At 47.9% G+C, this 20413-nt stretch overlaps 2 protein-coding genes across 7 annotated transcripts in view; one reads left to right on the forward strand and one right to left on the reverse strand.

The window, feature by feature from the left end:
* Rbms2 (RNA binding motif single stranded interacting protein 2) overlaps positions 1-11444 on the forward strand; it is a 67899-nt gene extending 56455 nt beyond the window's left edge. For 3 of the 6 annotated variants that reach the window (XM_050128126.1, XM_050128124.1, XM_050128121.1), the window contains 9 exons: positions 3552-3631; positions 3719-3828; positions 4063-4109; positions 4238-4331; positions 6032-6109; positions 6594-6704; positions 7164-7244; positions 7607-7691; positions 7914-11444. In XM_050128126.1, the coding sequence (XP_049984083.1) occupies positions 3552-3631; positions 3719-3828; positions 4063-4109; positions 4238-4331; positions 6032-6109; positions 6594-6704; positions 7164-7244; positions 7607-7687 (682 nt within the window). In that variant the 3' untranslated portion in view covers positions 7688-7691; positions 7914-11444. The remainder of the gene's footprint in view (positions 1-3551; positions 3632-3718; positions 3829-4062; positions 4110-4237; positions 4332-6031; positions 6110-6593; positions 6705-7163; positions 7245-7606; positions 7692-7913) is intronic. The other 3 variants (XM_050128122.1, XM_050128123.1, XM_050128127.1) reach the window with 3 other exon arrangements.
* Positions 11445-11633: 189 nt separating this feature from the next.
* The window catches only part of Baz2a (bromodomain adjacent to zinc finger domain 2A), a 37491-nt gene continuing 28711 nt past the window's right edge, over positions 11634-20413 (reverse strand). Inside the window, exons 14-26 of the mRNA XM_050128141.1 lie at positions 20090-20264; positions 19936-19995; positions 19613-19757; positions 17722-18341; positions 17163-17385; positions 16890-17045; positions 16644-16795; positions 15870-16159; positions 15657-15789; positions 15400-15546; positions 14646-14872; positions 14417-14560; positions 11634-14320 (exon numbers count right to left, since the gene is read on the reverse strand). Of these exons, the coding sequence (XP_049984098.1) occupies positions 14155-14320; positions 14417-14560; positions 14646-14872; positions 15400-15546; positions 15657-15789; positions 15870-16159; positions 16644-16795; positions 16890-17045; positions 17163-17385; positions 17722-18341; positions 19613-19757; positions 19936-19995; positions 20090-20264 (2638 nt within the window). The 3' untranslated portion in view covers positions 11634-14154. The remainder of the gene's footprint in view (positions 14321-14416; positions 14561-14645; positions 14873-15399; positions 15547-15656; positions 15790-15869; positions 16160-16643; positions 16796-16889; positions 17046-17162; positions 17386-17721; positions 18342-19612; positions 19758-19935; positions 19996-20089; positions 20265-20413) is intronic.

Here is a 20413-nt window from a genome sequence, read left to right on the forward strand (position 1 = left end):
TGTCTCAGTGTCTGTGCTGCTGGGGTTCTATTTAGGAAGTGGTTCCCTGTGCCAATGCATTCAAGTGGACGTCCCACTTTCTATAAGGTTCAGTGTGGCTGGCTTTATGTTGAGGTCTTTGATCCATTTGGACTTGAGTTTTTTGCATGGCAGTAGATATGGGTCTATTTTCATTCTTCTACATGTTGAAATTCAGTTATGCCAGCACCACTTGTTAAATATGCTTTCTTTTTTCCATTTAATTTTTTTTGCTTCTTTGTCAGATTTGCTTTTATTTAATTTAAGATTTTGTTTGGGTGCTGGCAAGGTAAAGGTGCTTAGTGCTGACAAACCTGCCGACCTGAGTTTGACCTCCAGATTCATGTGGAAGGAAGAAGGACTCCCTCAAGTCCTCCGATCCCCTGCTTAAACGCCCCCCCCCCAGGTCCTCCAACCTCCTGCTCACACCCCCCAGGTCCTCGGATCCCCTGCTCAGATGCCCCCCAAGCCCCCCCCCCCCGTCCTCTGCTCACACGTCCCCCAGGTCCTCCAATCCCCTGCTCCACATGCTACCCAAGCACCCCATCCCCTGCTCACACACCCCCAAGCACCCCATCCCCTGCTCACACATCCCCCAAGTCCTCTGATCCCTGATCACAGACCCCCCCAAGCCCTCCATCCCCTGCTTACACCCCCCCAGGTCCTCCAATCCCTGCTCACATGCCCCCCAGGTTCAGAGCCCGTGTATCTGATAGAATAGGGAGGATTAAGCTGGCCAGGGCTACCTAGGTCTCAACCCTGCTTGAGACAGACTGGCCATGTTGCTCAGTTGATAGAGCGCTTGACTGGTATGCATGAAGCCCTAGTTTGACCTCCAACACGGAATAAGATGGGTATGCGGTGATGTGCTTCCTTGTCATCTGGGCACTTAAAATGTGAAGGCTGGAGGATCAAAAGCTCAAGGGCGGACTGGAGAGACAGCTTAGAGGAGCGCTGGCTGCTCTGGAAAAGTTCAGGGTCAGGAGACCCTGTCTTCAAGATAAAAACAAAAACTGTTTGGGTGTCGTGTATACCCACCCTTAGGCTTGGAAGGCCAGAGCAAGAAAGTCACAATTCCGAGGCTGACCTGGGCTACTTAGAAAGTTCAGAGTTGATTTTATTAAGAGCCTGTCTCGGAAACAACAGTGGAAGCTGAACACGGTCTGAGCTGTAGCTGGGGTGGAGTCACTTGGGGTTCAAGGCCAGCCAGGGTGACAGTGAGGCTCCCCAAATAAATACATAAGATATTAAAAGTCAAACAAGCGAGTTTCACTTGAAATGAGATTCTGATACTTGTGGGGGGGAGTTGTTTTTGTTATTGTTGTTTGTTTTTTCAAGACAGGGTTTCTCTGTGTAGCTCTGACTGTTATGGAACTCACTCTGTAGACCAGGCTGGCCTCGAACTCACAGAGATCCACTTGTCTCTGCCTCCCAAGTGCTGGGATTAAAGGTGTGCATCACCACTGCCTGGCTGATACTTGTTTTTAGCTCAGAAAATACTGTGCTAAATGGTCTGAGCCTTTGTGTTTCAGCCTCTTGCCTGCTCATGAATACTCCCTTAGTGATTCTGAGACTGACGTGAACTGGGTATGGTAGCCACCCTGTAACCCTAACATTTGGGAGAGAGAGGCAGGAGGATAGGAAGCCCTTAGACAACATGAGACCTAGCTTAAAGAACAAAACATTCTTCCACCTCCCCCCGCTTTTTTGGTAACTAATAGAGGTTTTGGTTAGAAAAATTTAATAAACCCAAACTGAGTAGCGCCACCTCATGGCAATTCCCAGTATGACAAAATGAAAATTCACTGGGCTTGGATCCATCAAAATGTGGTTTGAAACACATTTTCTTTTATTTTTTTTAATTTTTATTTGATTTTTTAAAAAAGCTGAAACATGATATGGTCTTGCTGTGAAGCCCAGTCTGGCTTTGAACTTGAGATTTTCTTGCCTCAGCCTCCTAAATACTGGAACTACAGATTTGGGCCACTATGCTGAGCTCACATGTCCTCGAGGGCAGATGCTCTTAGCTCATAGTGCCCTTAGTTAGCATAGCACCTCCTCCTCCATGCCAAAAGAAATAGTCAACACGTCAAGTCATTACACGGTCAAACAGTTTGGGGTGGACTTTTTGGAGGGTTAGGATGAGGCATGCTTGCACCAGTATGTGGGTGTCAGCATCACATCTGGCCTCTCTGCATGTGCTGGGGACTGAAGGCAGATCTCCTCACCCCTGTGCCTGTTTGTTTTCTTTGCAGTAGGGCTAAAACCCCAGACTTCTATCATGCTAGGCACACAGTATGCCACTGAGCTACATCTCTGTCCTTTTGACTTTTTTTTGTTTTGTTTTCGAGACAGGGTTTCTCTGTGGCTTTGGAGCCTGTCTTGGAACTAGCTCTGTAGACCAGGCTGGTCTCGAACTCACAGAGATCCGCCTGCCTCTGCCTCCCGAGTGCTGGGATTAAAGGCGTGCGCCACCACTGCCCGGCTGACTTTTCATTTTGTGACAGCATGTCCCAGTTCGTCTTTGTTGCTGTGATAAAATCCCCCGACGAAAGACAACTTAGGAAAGACGTTTATTTCCGCTCATGGTTCTTGGTTGTCGTTCATCTCGGGAAAGTCAGGGTGAGAACCCAGCTAGTCCACTCATGCCCACAGTCAAGGCAAGCATGCCACCACTGCCCGGTGAGGAATTTTTTCTTTTAATGGTTCAGTAGCCACTTGCAAACAATTTTATTTTATTTATTTTTAAAATATTTATTTGTTATGTATACAATATTCTATCTGTGTGTATGCCTACAGGCCAGAAGAGGGCACCAGACCTTATTACAGATGGTTGTGAGCCACCATGTGGTTGCCGGGAATTGAACTCAGGACCTTTGGAAGAGCAGGCAATGCTCTTAACCACTGAGCCATCTCTCCAGCCCCTTGCAAACAATTTTAAATTTGTTTCGTGTGTACATACGTGCACGTTTGTGTGTACAGCATGTGTTGAGGTCAGAGGACAGCCATCAGGAGTTGGCTCTCTCCTAACATCGGAGTTGGCTCTCTCCTAACATCATGTGGGTTCCAGAGATGGAACTCAAGTCGCTGGGCCTGCTGGAAGGCACCTTTCCCCCTGAACCCCCTTATCAGCCCTCTTAGGAACTGTACAGTAAAGGGCAGGGACGCACCCAGTCAGTAAAGTGTTTGCTTGTTGCAGCCGCATCGCCCCTGGCTCTGTCTTTAGTACTGCATAAAAGTCGGGCATGGTGGAGCATTTCTGCAACTGCAGCACTGAGGCAGGAGCAGCGGAGGATCAAAGTCATCCTTAGAGCATTCGAGGCCAGCCAGGAGCATACACACACTCTGTCTTAAAAACAAACAAACAAACAAAAAAAAAACGAAACGCAGCTGCCTGAGATGAACACGTGTGACAGGAACTCCATGTGTGTACCACATAAAGCTTCTGGAGTATGCATGGGACTAGGGACTGAGTGTGTGGAACACGTGTGTACCCCGCACAGGGAGAGCCTCACCTCTCATATGCTTCTTAGGATGGAGTCCACAGAGAAGTGTGAAGCCGTCATCACCCACTTTAACGGGAAGTATATCAAGACGCCCCCTGGCGTGGCAGGTGAGTCCTCTGGGACTCAGGCTGGGGCCAAGGAGGAGCGTGACAAGTGTGACGGTCCAGCACCTGTCTGCTTTGTTCTCTTGCCAGCACCATCTGACCCCCTGCTCTGCAAATTTGCTGATGGCGGGCCAAAGAAACGCCAGAACCAAGGAAAATTTGTGCAAAATGGACGGGCCTGGCCAAGGAACGGAGACATGGTAGACAGACCTCTGAGGAAACACAAACCCTGAAGGCATTCACGTGGGGTGGCAGTGGCCTCAGCTTGGTTTCTGTGCACTTAGGCGGCTCTCAAGAGCAGTCTGTAGCTACGGGCTGCTGGTTGGTTCCTCACTCTTCTGTGCAGATTTGCAACCTGCAGAGTTCCAAAACCCTGTAGTGGGACTTGTGGGTACTCTGGGCTCAAAGTAAGAACCCTGTGTTCTTTCTTATAGGGTGGTATGGCCTTGACCTATGACCCCACCACAGCTCTTCAGAATGGGTAAGGATGTGTCAGTCACCTGAAAATGTCCAGACACGTGTCCAGGCACTCGGGTGTTTCATTTTGATTCTCAAAGAGCAGGTAGTGGATGGAGGGGGCTTCCTCCCTGAGCAAAGCCTTTCCCACAGGTTCTACCCAGCACCATACAGCATTGCCCACAGCAGGATGCTCGCTCAGTCAGCGCTCTCCCCATATCTCCCATCTCCTGTGTCCTCCTATCAGGTAAGGCGTGTTTGCCCCTTATTGTTTAAGTCAAGAAATAGGAAGCTTTTCTATATTGTACACATAAAAAATGTTATGTAAGAGCATAACGTGTGAAGTATGTGTGTATATAAATAGCATGTATCCCTACATGTGTATCCGCTCATACATACAATGTGTATGTATATAAACACTTTTAGAGGCATCCTCATGAGCTCGGCATGGTGTTGCACACCTTGAATCCCAGCACTTGCGAGGCCAGCCTGTTCTATACAGGACATAGGCTAGCCTGGTCTCCAGGACAGCCTGGTCTCCATAAAAGAGACCCTGCCTCAAAGGAAAAGCCATCCTCTTTCTGTTTTTACTGCCCCACAAGTAAAGGCAGCTTCGCACCCTACGACGGACACTCTCGTGGATGAAAACAGATACACAGGCATTGGCAGAAGCTTCCTCTATAAATATAGCCATATTCAACATACATTGTCACTCTCTCAACACGTTTTTAAGTCCTTTTACTTTAGTGTGTGTTTGCTTCCATGTATGTACATATGTATATTTCATGTGTGCCTGAGGTCAGGTGTTGGATTCCCTGAAACAGATGCCTGTGAGCCACAATGTGGGTGCTAGGAATCAAACTAGGGTCCTCTGGAAGAAAAATAGGTGCTCTGAACTGCTGAGCCGTCTCCCATCCCTCAATACCTTTTTGAAAAATATTTATTCTCATTCTACGTGTTTGTGTAGGTCAGAAGACAACGTGTGGCAGGTTCTCTCCCTCCACCTTGGGCTTCTAGGGATCTAATTCAGGACTTCAGATCTGGTGGCAAACACCGTATCCTGATGAGCTAGTGCACCACCCTTCTCTGTGTGGCCCTGGCTGTCCTGGAACTTGCTCCATAGGCCAGGCTGGCCTCCAACTCAGAGATCCACCTCTCTCTGTCTCCTGAGTGCTGGGATCACCCAGCCCTTTGCTTACTTTTAACTTGTTTTGTCTGATTATAAGTTCCTAATATTTAAAAACAGTTTGTTCTTTTCTCTTTTTTTGGTGGGGTGGGAGGGTATTTCAAGACAGGGTTTCTCTATAGCTTTGGAGCCTGGGCTGGAACTAGCTCTGTAGACCAGGCTGACTTCAAACTCACAGAGATTCTCAGAGTCACAGAGACTGAGAGCTGTCTACTCCAATTTTATATTCTTCTCTAGTGCTAGGATTAAAGATGTGCACCATTACTGCCCAGTTTCTATGGCGAATTAGTCTAATTGCTGGGATTAAAGGTGTGTGTCACCACTACCTGGTCTATAAGGCTGACCAGTGCGGCTGCTTTTCTCTCTGAGCTTCAGACAAGCTTTATGTATTAAAATACAAATGAACCCGGGCAGTGGTGGTGCATGCCTTTAATCCCAGCACTCGGGAGGCAGGGGCAGGCGGATTTTTGTGAGTTAGAGGCCAGCGTGGTCTACAAGAGCTAGTTCCAGAACAGGCTCCAAAGCTACAGAGAAACCCTGTCTCAAAAAAAAAAAAAAAAAAAAAAAAAAAAAAAAANAAAAAAAAAAAAAAAAAAAAAAAAAAAAAAAACAAATAAAGTATCACTATATCCATATCCTGGAAAAAAAGCAGCTTGTTTGTGTTCTGAAGGAACATGTCACATGTCAGTTGGTGGGGGCTTTGCTGAACTTCTTAGGCACTGAATCTAGGCAGTTAATGTTTTTGTTTTTGCTTATATCAGAGAGTGACCCAGACATCTCCTCTACAAGTTCCTAACCCATCCTGGATGCAACACCAGTCGTACCTCATGCAGCCTTCAGTGAGTGTTCAGAAGTGGGCAGAAGCCAGAGATGATTTGATGTAAAGAAAAGAAAAGGGCTGTGATGACGGGATCTGTGGGTGTGAGTTCTGACTTAGAGCATTGTGATGCTCGTTCTGTGAGTTCTTAGACAAAGGTCTCTGCAGACTGAAGGTCAGGGTGCTGCTTCTGTCCCAGAATTTAATTTCGAGGCCTTGAAAATGGTAGCAGATGATTCTCTAGTTCCTGTGCCATCTCCTTCCGCTCACCCAAGCCTTTAATCCCAGTACTTGGGAGGCAGAGGAGAGGAGCAGAACTTTGTGAGTTCAAGGCCAGCCTGATCTACATAGAGTTCCAGGATAGCCAGGGCTACATAGAGACACTGTCCAAAAAAAAAAAAAAAAAAAAAAAAAAAAAAAAAATGGCCCTGCTTGTCATCAGCCGCTGCTTAAGATGTCTTTGCGGGAGGTTGCTGCCTAACCATTTCCTTTGTTGCCTCCTCTAGGGCTCAGTTCTTACACCAGGGATGGACCACCCTCTTTCTCTCCAGCATGCCTCCATGATGGGACCTCTTACCCAACAATTGAGTCACCTGTCACTCAGCAGCCTGGGCACGGTAAAGGGTTGTCTCTAAGATCACTCCTCCAGAGTAAGGCTGCCCGTGAAATGCTGGCGCCAGTCCTTCCAAAGGATGGAACTGTGCTTTCAGTCAGTGAAGGCGCACTCAGGCCTGGGGTAAATGCCTTTAATCCCCGCACCAGTAGGCTGAGGAAGATATTTAAAAGTTCAAGGACAAGCTGTGAATATAGCCATTCTGCCCTACTCCCTACTTCTAGGTGCCTCCCAGAAGTTCTAAACATTTGTGCATTTGCTCAGGAACCAGTGCACATTTCCTACAATTCATCAGAATACTAAAAGGAAGGGATGGAGCAGCTGGGAAAGCAAGCAGGCCTGTCTTCAGGCCAATGTCCTCGAACACCATCGGGACCATCGTGAGAAGCCCACACACCACTAAAGGAATCTCTGCTTTTCAGAGGTCCCGAGTGTCTGAGAACCATGTTCCTTTTCATTCCAGTTCATGCCAACGGCCGCTGCTATGCAAGGAGCTTACATCCCCCAGTACCCCCCTGTGCCTTCCTCCAATGTTTCTGTCGAGGTAGGAGCATTGCTTTGAGTGAGGCAGACTTCTGTCCTGAGCAAGCACTTTCTCTCACAGCATTGCTGATTCTGGTCCTCACTAGGGGGGTGTGAGGAGTATAGGGAGGAAAGGGCTGGCTTGAGTTGCTTAATGCTCTGAAAATTAGCAGTTGTTTATATATTTCCCAAAGTAGCACCACTTCACCTTCTTTCTCCAGCTTGATGCTGTGAGCACACTTGCATTTGGGGAGTGAGTTGAGGATGCCACTCAGCTTTGGCTGTATTAGTGAGGCTTCTTCAGTGGGAGGTGAGCGTAGGAATGCATCAGTGTGGGAGGTGAGCGTAGGAATGCATCAGTAACTTTCCTTGGCTGTGATACAGGAGAGCAGTGGTCAGCAGAGTCAAGTCGCAGTGGAGACACCCACAGACCATGGGGTCTTTCCTTTCCAGTTCAGCAAGTAATGAGGTAAGAGCTGTAAGCTGGGGGCATGCTGTTACGCTGAGCTGGGAGATGGCTGCTGGGTCTCGTCATGTCCCCTCCACACCCTCTCCACCTTCTGCCCCCTTTAGGCAAGAGCCCACATCTTTGTTAAACAGAAATGCATCTCAGGAGATGCTCCCAGACTCCAGGTTACAGGCAATCTGTAGACCACACTGAGCACTAAACGTGGCCATCATTTCCTCCTAGGCCCGGGCCTGAGAAAAGAAGACTGCATGCCTGCCTTGGGCTATTTTCCTGTTGATGGAGCCTAGGGAACCATGTCGCTCTTCGTATGTGCTACATCCAAGATGAAACAACTTACACCGGCTGCCTCCCATCTTCACAGAGGTTGGGGTATGTTGGAATTACTTAGGAAGGCTTGTCAAATGATTTCTTTAAAAAGAAAGTGCTGGAAAATCGATGAAGGAGCCCTGCTTGCCAAGTTTAGTTATGGACTATTTCTGAGGTGTCATGTGTTTTAAATATGTGGACCTAAAAGTTTTTGTTTTGCAAAGCTCTCAGTTCACAGGGTCTCTGTGTAGCCCTGGCAGGCCGGCCTTGAACTCACAGGGATCCTACCCACTCCTTCTCCTGAGTGCACCACTATGCCTGGCTGCTGTTGTTTCCTTTTTTAACTTCTTGTCCAGATTGTTCTTTTCCTCTTTTCCGTTCAGCTGAGCCTTGCGTGCTTTGCCTTTTTACAGTTTTTAATTTTATGAATTTGCCTTAAATTTCATGTGGGACTGGAAAAAGGACAGTGGAGGTGGCTTTCCCTCTGCTCTGAAAAAGAGATTGGAGTTTTGACTTTGGGAAGCAGACACGTGACAACCAAATTTGGTGGCAAGTTCCAAAAGGATGATGACTACGACAGACATGGGTCTGACTGGCGCCCAGCTTCAGGAATGCCTGCTCTGCCTCCTGGAGGGTCTTCATTCTATCCCAGGTCTCACAGTCCCATCCCTGCTGCTTGTGGCCTTGCTCAGTCCCTCTAAATATCCTTCCCCCATGTGCAACTTCCGCCCCTATGAGGTTGTTGCCGTGTCTATCTTTGACAGTATTTCCCTTCCTTCTGGAGTGGCTAAATCCCCAGCCCAGCCCTGGACAGAGCCTTGTAATGTTCATCAGGAGTGGCAGCTGCACATGGGTGTACTCAACAGTCTTTAAAGCTTAGAAATTCAGCAGGAGCTGTCTCAGCAGGGCTCGCTCACATGTGTAAGCCAAATGCAGTCTGAAGGGCTAAAGGTGAGAACTGTTCACTGTGCTGGGCGTGCCTGATAAAGGACCAAGCTATTTGTGCAGTACCCTGCCCAGCCCTGGAGTGTTTGGACCCCTTCCCCCAGGGAACCAGAACACCAGAAATCATTTTCCTTCTTGTGGAGGGACAACAGGGTGCTAGGGTAGGAAAAGGCAATACATCAGCTCCTTACCGCAGGAGAGACCTTGAAATGTGTGTCTTTTAACTGTCAAATCCAGGTTTACCTCCTAGACAATCAAAGTAATGGAGAGCGAAGTGTGTTCAGAGGCTTGTGTAGGGAAGGAAGGGTTGACCGTGGTGGTGGAAAGGCACTGGCTTACAGGCGCAGCAGCTGTACACACTGCAGAACTGGGAATCCTGGTCTGATTGTACTTCAGTGCATTCTAGGAATAAAGGGCTCATGGCAGTGGTGAGCATAGTATGGGCTAGAGATGGCTCAGAGGTTGGGAGCACTGGCTACACTTCCATAGGTCACGTGTGATTTGGTGCCCTCTTCTGGCCTACAATCATACATGCAGGCAGAACACTGTAAACCTAAGTAAAAAGAATAAAATTACCAGATTTTTTCCACTGGTGCTTCCAACCTCAGGAAGGTCAGCTATATCCAGTTAAAGCCCTCAGTGACAGAACACTAAGAAGGTAGCTTTCTTGTTAGTGATCTTTAAGGAAAACCAAACCAAACCAAGCCCAGAACTCTACTGAGTGGACTGTTTGGAAGCTCTGCTGATAGCCAGGGCCAGGGTCCTGTTGTCACCACTGCCCTGTCACTACCTCTTAAAACTTGTTTCTTTTTCTGCAGCTCTAAAAGCAACTTGAACGGCTTATGGTTTTAAAATTTTAAATTACCTTCTGAGGTTTTCCTCTGTGAGTACTGTTTAGCTTCCAGTGTTTCTGGTTGAGCAGGTACAAGCATGGGAAATGAGGGTAACCTATAATTTTTTTTATAGTGGTTATTGGCACTGTGTAATTCTGCTTAGTGATTGCCACCCTCTCTTGTTGGCTCACTACTCAGTAGTGACTGGGGACAGGAAAGAAGGATGTGGGCTGTAGAGGGATGGTCCACAGGACACAGCTTCACAGGAAGCACCCCACCACAATACCCAAGGCTCTCAACACCATACCCAGTGCTTCCTGAATCCTGCCGGCATGGAGGTCAGACCTTTGTCTTTACATCTCACCCTCAAATTGTTTCCAGTTAGAATATACTCGAGTCCTAGGATGGTGTCATCCTTTACCAGGCTCCAGGCTTGGGGGCCAGGCTGTAGATGGACTGGCCTTTAGGACACTGTGGGGACAATGACGAGGAGAGATTCTTGAGTGTTTTTAAGCCAAGGATTTGAAGAACTGCCCAGCCTGTGAAGTTAGGTGCCTCTGAAGAGGGAACAGCTCTTGTCAGTAATAAAGATGGGCAGTTTGTTGTTCCTGCTGTCCTTCCCTCCCAGAAATGCTCCCACCGTGTCAGAACTGCATTCACTGAAGGCTGGTGAAGCCTTCTTAGCCAAGAGCAATACAGTTGAGTCAGGTCCAAACTTACCCCAGCCTTTTCCAGACCTGAACTCAGAGAGCAGGACCGGTCTCATAAACAAGTTGGTCTATACAGGCAAATCAAATCTGTGCCTTGTCACATGGTTCTTCCCAGTTCCTTTGTGAACCAAGCACTCCACTTCTGAGCAGCCTGACCTTTCAAAGTGCCTGTACACATTAGAAGTCCCGAAGTTGACAGGCTGCAGCAGAGCCTCTCCTCGGCAGCTAAAACCCCTGGATGCCTCTTCTGCTCCATGCTGACCCTTGCTGAAGGTGGTCTCCATGTGGCAGTGACCAGAAAGATCAATGCCCTCATCACCCTTGTGACTGTGGCTCTCGGACTGGCATCTGCTCGTTCAACTCCTGTTCTTCCTCAACTACCTCAGTCTCACAGTTCAGCTCAGGCACAGCACCTGCTTCCTAACCCTTCACCACCCTGTCTTTGAAACAAAGCAAACTCTTCAGTTCAAGAGCCGAAACTGCCTTCTGGACTGTCTTCCCTTCCCTAGTGTGAGCGTGAGCGCTCCAGATCGGTCCCTGTATGACGAGCCAGGGCCTAGGCTGTGCAGTGACCACCTTGGGCAAATTACTAGTTACTCCAGGAACACCAGCTTTGGAGCAGACTTAAGACCTTGGAGAATAAGAGAATAGACTGGAGGCTGCCACAGAGCTGAGAGGACCAGAATGGACGTCTCTGCTCCTGCCCCTCCCTGGGGCAGGTGACAACTCTACTGGGTGCACTTATCGCCCTGGAGAGGAAGTTTAATTTATACTTAAAACACATTTTGTACATTTCCCCTTTACCCAGAGACCTGTAGTTCACACCCTCCCGTCTGCAGTGCTACCTCTCGCCCGCTCTCCTCGGCTCACTTCTGACATCCCTCCCCTGAAATTTGGAAGAGCTTTACTTTCGCTAACTTCAATCTTTTTTCTTTTTTAAAATAAAACACAAAAGTCGGTCTTGGTGTCTTATCCATGAAAACTGGTGATCTGCCTGCTCTTGCCATCATGGTACACAGGGTCTGCTCCACACTGGATGGGGCTGCTCTGCCCAGAAAACAAGTCAACTTGGGAGTCAGACCCACCCCACACTCACTCTGACTTAGGGAATCTTGCTTCAGGAGTGAAACACGAGTCAAGTTCTTGAGTCTCTATCAAATGTGGTTTTATTCAATGACAAGCACTTTTCTACAGCCGCACCTGTGGAACATCACATGGCAAAAACGAGGTTTTTTTTTTTTTTCTCTACACTTTTTCCTTTTTTAAACCTTATTAAAAATGAGATTGGTCCTAAAAATATAGAAAGAAATAAATTTAAATTCACAAAAAACTGTACATTATCAAAAAGTCACTAAAACACCACATTTGGTTATATAAAAAGTCAGTCCCTTTTGTTGTAAAAGGAACATGGAAACTTGGTGTTGATGGTTTCTTGTTGTTACCAGATAGGGGAGGGGACACAAAGGGCAGGGTTTTTTTTTTTTTTATTTTTAACCTGCTTTCCCTACCAAATACTCTGTCAATAGAGAAAATCCACCGAGCTCCAGGGACAGTGGAGACGAGGAAAGGAGAGGGAGGAATGGCCCCTTTGATCATGCCCTACCCCATTTCTTCAGATCAAGTCTAGGACCTCCACCCCGCCTGAGTGCCTGGTCCCGAGGAAAGAGCTGGAACTGGAGAGGAGCACAGAGCGGACAACGAAGGCCACACTCTCCCTTCCACCTCCAATAATGAATGACTCCAGTATATTTTATGCCAAGGGAAACTTGCTATGGGGGGAGTTATCCCCAATTATAACAGTTCCAAACATCTGACACAAAGTTTGTTACGGCGCAGTTATTTAGATAAAATATAAATATTTATGCATAATATAAAGTCAATTCAAATATTCTTCAATCCACCTCTTATTTAAAAGCAAAAAAAAAATCTCAAATAAAGTTAAGTTTTGAGGTTTTTCGACAGAAAAGGCGACTTTAGAAATAGGCAATAGGGAGTGGAATGAGGACGGGGTGAAAAGGAGTAAGGGCTGCCCAGGAACCTGCACTGCCCCACCCCCAGTACTGCTGGAGTACAAGAAACACTCCACCTCACCTGGCACCCCCGCCCCCACCAATGGAACATTGCTTGGATGCCTCAGCTCTCTGCTTAGGCCAGCCAGCAGCCACCTCCCCAGTGCAAGTACCCGTAATTTCTGATGGGAGGGGCTCTGCTGAGCAGGAAAGCAGGGGGCCAGAGGCCCATGGCTATAGCTCGGAGTTAGCAGCTTTCCTCTCAAGTGTTGGGGGCTTAACCTGGGCTTAGTCATACACAGGGCAGTGGCAGAACCAGAATCTCTCCTCTCTACCCATCCTGTGCTCCAGGAGCCGCTGCTGGGGATATGAAGTAGATGCAAGGAAGGAAAACACAACTAAACCCAGATACTCATGGTTTAGGAAAGATCCAGTTCTACCCCTCTCCCAGAAACTCACAAGACTCAAAGCTACTGAGAGGAGAGGGAGTTCTTGCTAAAGATTGCACAGTTTGAAGAGGCTGGAACAGAAATAACCAGAGGACAGCCTTGTCCCCAGAAAAATAGTTCCTGTGTTTTCCCAAAGACAAAAAGTGATGGTATGGAACGGCAAAGGTGGGAAAATAAAACATAGTCAAGGAAACACAAATGGGTCCCATTACACAAAACAGGATCACAATCACAGCTCTCATCTGTGTGCAAGGGCAGGCGCGCGTGCGCACGCGCGCGCGCGCACACACACACACACACACACACACACACACACACACCTCTCCCCCTCTCTCTGAGGGCCTCCATCTCGGAGCAGCACTCAGACTCAGCAGTAGTTGTCCCTGAGGAGTTCCCAAGAGGGAGGTTTGGGAAGCGGGGAAGGAGGCTGGAAGGCCCAGGGCACCCACCTGCCCTCTCCCCAGTCACAGAGTTTCAGAAAAGACTAGAAACTCAGCGTGTGAGGAGGATCCAACATTTTAGAGGTTACTTACTGGCAGGAAGATGAGCACAGAGACAGGGAGCTCTGAACTTTTGTTTTCTGTGTAAGGGGAAAGGGGAAAGAAGAACCCGTACACGATAGTTTTACATTATTGGGTGGGACAAAAATTGTAAAAATAAGGAGAAGGGAAAGAAAAGAAAACGTGAGAGAGAGCAAGAAGCAGGGAAGGGACTGAACATGGAAGCAGCATGTTCAGGGCCCGGTGTCCGGCTCGACACACTTGGGAGTTAAGTCCACTTTACTGGCCGTCACTGCGGGTCCGCACACAGTACAGAGTGTTTCTCGGTTTCACACATTCACTAGAACTATTGCTATTGTTAAATAGCCCCAGGATGCTGGGGCATGTACAGGGAGGGGAGGAAGCCGGGAAGAGGAAGGGACTTCTTTACCCCTCTCCATTTTAATCAAGGAAAAAAAACAGGAAAATTCTTTTGCTTTTTTGGCTTTCTGTCCAAAAGGACCTCATCTCTACATCTCTTATTTGAGGAGCAATAGGAGGAAGGGATAAAAGGAGATTAGGGACAAGAGGATGTGGTGCTGCCAAGGGCAGAGGCAAACATCAGCACTGTTTGATGAGTCCACCCAGGGCAGCCGTCAGCAGGTGAGAATGGCAGGTTCTTGTTAGGAAGGTTGGAAAACACACCACAAGGTGGCCCCCACCTTCCTTGCCTCACAGATTGGCCTGTTTTCCCTGATAAAATTCCTCCCAGCGGCTCTCGAAGAAGCGGCGCATGATGTGCCCAGCCTTGCCCACTTCAGAGTCATCCTCGTTGAAGGTCTGGCAGTTGTCAAAAACCAGAAGGGCATCAGCTGCAAACTCCTCTGAACTAGTATACCTGGGCCAACGGGAAAATGGGGTTGTGAACTATTAAGATCTGAGAAAAAGAGAACAAGAAAAAAAGAGAGCGCACGCGCACACAATATCTTCTTACCCTCCTCGGAGCAGCCGTTCTCGCATAGTGGAAAAATCCATAGGGTTCTTGATGATGCGCCGGTACCCACTCACCAACCGAGGGTTCACAGGCTCCAGGAAAGGCCAGGCTGCGTCATGGGACTCCATCTCCATCAGGATGATCCTGTTAGTATAAGAAGCACACTCTGACTCCTCCCAGCCCTTCTGGAACACACAGAGCCAGCTATCCCTATAATGCATCAACTCACTCGCAAAATGTGAGATCACTGTGGTGGCTTCTCATCGAAAGCCTCCGTCTCTTGGAGGGAGACAGTCCATCTTCTGGGCACCGAGACATTGCTGGGCTTTCTCGGCTTCTTGATAGCATTCGGCGTCGGCGACTGTCACCCTCCGGTAAGTTCAGTGGGAAACTACTTTTCCGCTTCTGGCCTCGTTTTGGAAAACCAGGCCTCTGAGAGAATTCTTCCTGTACCTGCTGAGGATAGGCGTATACAGTAAGAACAGCAGTGTGCTGTTCCTCAGAATCCTGCCGAGTGACTGTGGCTTCAGATGCTCACACATCAGCCAGCCAGCCTGTGAACTCATTCAGGTAATCAATGGGAGGGGCAGTAAATAGAATGGTTATTACTATTTTATGGAGGAAATGACTGAGGCTAAAGAATATAAGTGATTTCTTCAAAGAAGGAAGGACACAACCCAAACACTGTTGTCAGAGGCCCATTCTAGGGTAGCCTGAGGATAGGGGATTATCTGTGGGACTAGCGGTTAAAAAAAAAAAAAAAAGTGCTGGATGTTGGTGGTGCACACCTTTAATCCCAGCACTCAGGAGGCAGAGGCAGGCGGATCTCTGTGAGTTCGAGGCCAGCCTGGTCTACAAGAGCTAGTTCAAAGACACGCTCTAAAGCTACAGAGAAACTCTGTCTTGAAAAACCAAAAAGCTGAAAAAAAAAATTTCTGACTCTGACTCTTGCTTAAGAATGGAATCAAACAGTTGAACCTTACCTGTGCCAAACAGACAGTACAGAACCAGTCTCCTTCTGGGACAGCCTCCATCTTGGGCCGATGACAATAAATGTGGCAGCCACGGTCACATCCATCACAAAGCAGGAGGAACTCATCATTGTCACCCTTCCGGCAGACTAGGCAGGTCTAGACCAAAGTTGTAAGGAAGCAGAGTGAATCCCTAACCCTCTGCCCCTTGCCGACCCCACTCTTACCAAGCTGTCTCTAGTGTTCTCCAGGCATCTTCAGACTCTTACCACTTTGTTGACAGATTTCTCCCATGCAATGGAGCGTTCCAGCTGGCCCATGCACAAGCACACCTGGGCTGCACTACGGCATCTCTCAAGTGTCTGCCGCCAGACACGAACACGAGGGGTAATCTCATATGATCTGGATGGGGAAATCTAGGATGAGGAACAAGAAGACTTCTGCCCTCCCAGGCTAAGAGACAGGCAGCAGGAGTCACTCACATCTCAGTAGTGGTGCCATCTGGGGCGCCATTGGGTGTGCTCAGCAGGGCCTTCTCCACTACCACCTCATGGGCTGCCCAGAGGGGCTCCCGCAAATAACGCCGCTCTACATTCTGTTCCAGAGCAGCCAGCCGCATCACAGCAAGGTCCAGAGGGTTGGTGTTTTGCCGCTGAGGTACTGCCCCTTCCCTGCCCCGTCCTCTCCAGGGGATGTCCTCCTGACAGTCAGGGAGATGCTCACAATAGGCCAAGTCTTCTCGGATAGAATCTGGGCTAGGGCATGTCCAGCCCTTCCAGTGGGAAAGAGGAATAAAACACATTGTAAAAGGAAACACTTCATATCATGTCATCCAAGGGCTCTTCCTGACACCCTCCCCGCAGCTAGATGTAGTGGCTCATGTTGGCAATCCCAGCACCTGGACGGCCAAGGCAGAAGAATGCCTTGAATCCCAGGCCAGTCTAACTATAGAGACCTTGTTTCAAAAACCAGAACCTAGGGCTAGAGAGAGGGCACAGCAGTTAGGAGTACAGGCTGCTCTTCCAGGGTACCCAGGTTCAATTCCCAGCACCCACACTACACGGGGCTCAGAACTATCTGTAAGGCCCAGCTCCAGAGGCTATTGATACTTCTGGTCTGAGGGCACCACACACGCATTATACAGACATACATGCAAGCAAAACATCCATAACACAAAAATCAAAACAGAAAGTTAAACAAACAAAAACAAAACCCTCCCCTAAACAGCTCCCTACCCAGTGCCAACCCCAGTGTACCCGAATCTGCAGATCAGACAGGACAACACGCTGCTCTAGCTCCTCTACCCACTGAAGCACAGTCAGGTCTGTCTCATAAGTCTTCTCTTTGGCGGACCAGCTCATAATTCCTTCTTCCAAGGCAGGCAGCTGACAAGGTTCAAAGATGGGATCTGGGAAGAGAGAGAGAAAGCAGAGGAGTGGGCTGTCAAGCTCCTGTGCACAGCAGCTACTCCAGCTCAGGCTAGGTCAAGGCTTCGTATTTACCAGTTAAGGGCTGTAAGCAAACTTCCTGCAAGAAGTCCTTGTGCTTGCTAAGATGTTTGTGTAGCGCCTTCTCCCTGATGCCTCGGGGATGTAGTGCCTTCAGCATGATGTCCAGTGTCTCAGGATCTCGGATCCACCACCAGCCAGAGCACATCTCTGTGTACAGAGGGTTGTGTATATGGGCAGGGGGTGGAAACCACATGAGTTGCACTGCCCACAATGGAAACTGCTATCACCTTCCATGTTTACCCCATCCTAGCCAAGCTTGCTCACCAGGGGGGATAGGCTGGGCTGTCAGCTGGCTTAAGTAACGCTGCTCCACTTGCTTGAAGAACTTGCTAGGAGGTCTCCCTCTTCGTTTTGGTTGTCCCAGCCCTGTGGGACTCTGTGGAATTTCTTCAGAGTCTCCTGATGGCCTCTTAGAGCCCCTTCCAGGCAAGTGGGTGGAAGAGAACTGCCCTGGAGAACAAGGATTGGCAGCACCGGAAGTAATCATCTGTAAATAAGAAAACATGAAGGAGGGGGCTGAGAGATGGCTCAGAGGATAAGAGCACTGCCTGCTCTTCCAAAGGTCCTGAGTTCAATTCCCAGCAACCACATGATGGCTCACAACCATCTGTAATGAGATCTGGTGCCCTCTTCTGGCCTGCAGGAATACACGCAGACAGAATACTCTATACTTAATAAATAAATATTTAAAAAAAGAAAAAGAAAGAAAACATGAAGGAATGAAGATACTTTATGTCTACAGGTTTCCTAGCTTCAGGTTGTAGTCTCACAGCCAGACATGGGAGTTCTGGGTGAGATAACACAGATTGCTCTGGCTACTTACTGGCTTAGAGGCGGCAGGCAGATGGAGGGAGGGAGTAGGCTGGTCCTCAGAAAGTGCAGGGGGTGGTGTAGGGGCAGCATCACAGGGTATCTGGGCTGAGAAGTTAAACCAGGGTCCTTGAGGAGCTGGGCAGGATTCTGCCTCCTCAGGGTCAGGTTCTTCCAAGGACTGGGATGGACCTGGGTCTAATTTCCCTGGGCTGCTATCAGGCGTGAGGACTGAGCTGCTCAATAGGGAACTGTGGCTCTGAGTCTGGCTCAGCCAAGACAGGAAGGCAGACTGGCTAAGGTCATGCTGGCTCTGACCCAGAGACAGAGGGGAGCCTTCTGGCTCTAGGAACCCATTATTTGGTGGGGGCTGGGACTGAGGATGGGGCTGAGATTCTGGCTGAACTTGAGTCTGGGATTGTTCTGAATCATGTTCTCCAATAGCGGACTTAGGGTGCCTAGGCTGCATAGACCCCGGCTTAGACTTTCGAGGTCGGCCTCGGGCACGGGCAGGAGAAGCAGAGGGGTTGGAGCCAGTTAACTCTCTCTTTACAGAGACTGGGGCAGAACAGGGTGGCGAAGTGACTGCTTCCGTCAAGTACTCAGCTTCCTGCTTTATTCCATCTTCAGTAACTGTAATGAGAAAAAAAGTTTTAAAAAGACGCACAGCTGTATAATGTGTACCTACACACACACACACACACACACACACACACACACACACACACACACGTATACTGGAAAAGAATGAGACTCTAAACACAGAACATACTTGCTTTTTAAAATCTATTTAAGATTCTACTGGCTAACAGCTTATGTTAAGGAACAAAGTACCTGAGGAAAAAAATCTTGTTTTTTTTTTTTAAATTCATACTTTTTAAATATTTATTTATTATGTAAACAATATTCTGCGTGTATGCCTGAAGGCCAGAAGAGGGCACCAGTCCTCATTACAGATGGTTGTGAGCCATCATATGGTTGCTGGGAATTGAACTCAGGACCTTTGGAAGAGCAGGCAGTGCTCTTAACCGCTGAGCCATCTCTCCAGCCCCCTGCTGTTAATTTCTTTATCCAACTTATGTATTAAACTTTGTGTAGGTATATATGGGAGAAAATATAATAGATACAAGAGCAGATGTTACATGCTGTTTTAGGCCCTATCCATGGTCTCGAGTATCAATGCTCTTAACCGCTGAACCATCTCTCCAGCCCCAGAAATCTTGTTTTTAAGACAGAATCTATGTAGCCCTTGCAGGCCTTAAACTCAGTGCATAGACTACACTGGCCTTGACTCAAGAGACTGACTGGCCCTTGCCTCCCAGTAAGAATTTCTTTATTCTTTTCTTTTTTTTCTTTTTTTTTTTTTCTTTTCTTTTTGGTTATTCAAGACAGGGTTTCTCTGTGTAAAAGCCCTGGCTGTCCTAGAACTTAACTCTGTAGACCAGGCTGGCCTCGAACTCACAGAGATCCACCTGCCTCCTGAGTGCTGGGATTAAAGGAGTGCACCACCACACTTGGCTTACACATTTTAATTCTTAGTAGTCACTGAAAAACTTTAATTATGTATATGTATGTATTCCTTGAAGTTACATGTAGGTTGTGAATCGTGTGACATGGGTTTAGGCACTGCAACTCAGGTCCTCTGCAAGAACAGTGCATGCTCTTAACCACTGTGCCCCGTCTTCAGCTCTACTTCTCGGTTGTCTTATGAAGTACACAGTTTACAAATTAAGAAACTGAAGCATACATCTGACAAGCAGTTTTACTCTAGAGCCCGTGCTCTTAATAAACTCCACTGTATCAGAAAACTAAAGCTCAGGAGTACTGGGCAGAAGAAAACAAAAGCATTTACTTTTTTTTTTTTTACTGGAACTCAGAATTCAAGTGTCCACAGATACACCTACCCATGTTCTCCTCTGATCCTTCTACAAAGATACCAGCCAGACAGGGCAATACCCAGTAGTGGCGTCTGTAGCGGTCCTGACCCAAAGAGACTGCTCGAAGCATCTGGGATGAGTGAAGCAGCTTTTTTCTAAAGAAGAGCTGACGCTGGGTAGGAAATTAGAAAAAGAAGATGAATAAAAACATTTCCAGAATGGCATGGAAGATTTTAATATACGGGAGAGAACTGAGGCTTATCAACTTCCCTATATAATAAATTCTAAACAAGGGAACAGTTCTTGCCCAACTCATATTTCCAACTTTTGGGAGATTAAAAACACAATACCTTACTGAGTTTTTCTATCTGGCGCTCTAACTCTGGAATGCTGGATGCCGCAATGTCAATCTGGGCAGAAGCAAACAGACATTGAGAGTAGGGAGGTTACCAGATCTACGAAGGAATGCTTTCTAACCCCACCTTCCTTTTGTTGGGTCAGTACCTCTCCATCTCTTCGAGCTCTGCGGCCATGGACTATAGTTTCCTCCTCTTCCTCCTCTTCTATGCCACTGGTTTCTTCCATGATCCGAGAACTGCGCCTTCGTCCCAGGCCTTCTTCTGGCCATTCCATCATAACCTCAGGCCGCCCAGTTCGTTTGGCCAGAGCAGTTTTCAGTCTTGAAATACAGAGATTAGGGGAGAAAGACTATGGTGAAGAACATAATGCCAAAAAAGAAAGATGTTAACTGTACATTTTTTAGAACCCTGGCAAGGTGCCAACCAAAGAAGGGCATCACATCCAGACAACATCCTGGCTCTGTCTCAT

Source organism: Alexandromys fortis, unplaced genomic scaffold, assembly GCF_014885135.2.
Source record: "Alexandromys fortis isolate MF-2015 unplaced genomic scaffold, M_Fortis_MF-2015_v1.1 scaffold_263, whole genome shotgun sequence".
Taxonomy (NCBI): Eukaryota; Metazoa; Chordata; class Mammalia; order Rodentia; family Cricetidae; genus Alexandromys; species Alexandromys fortis.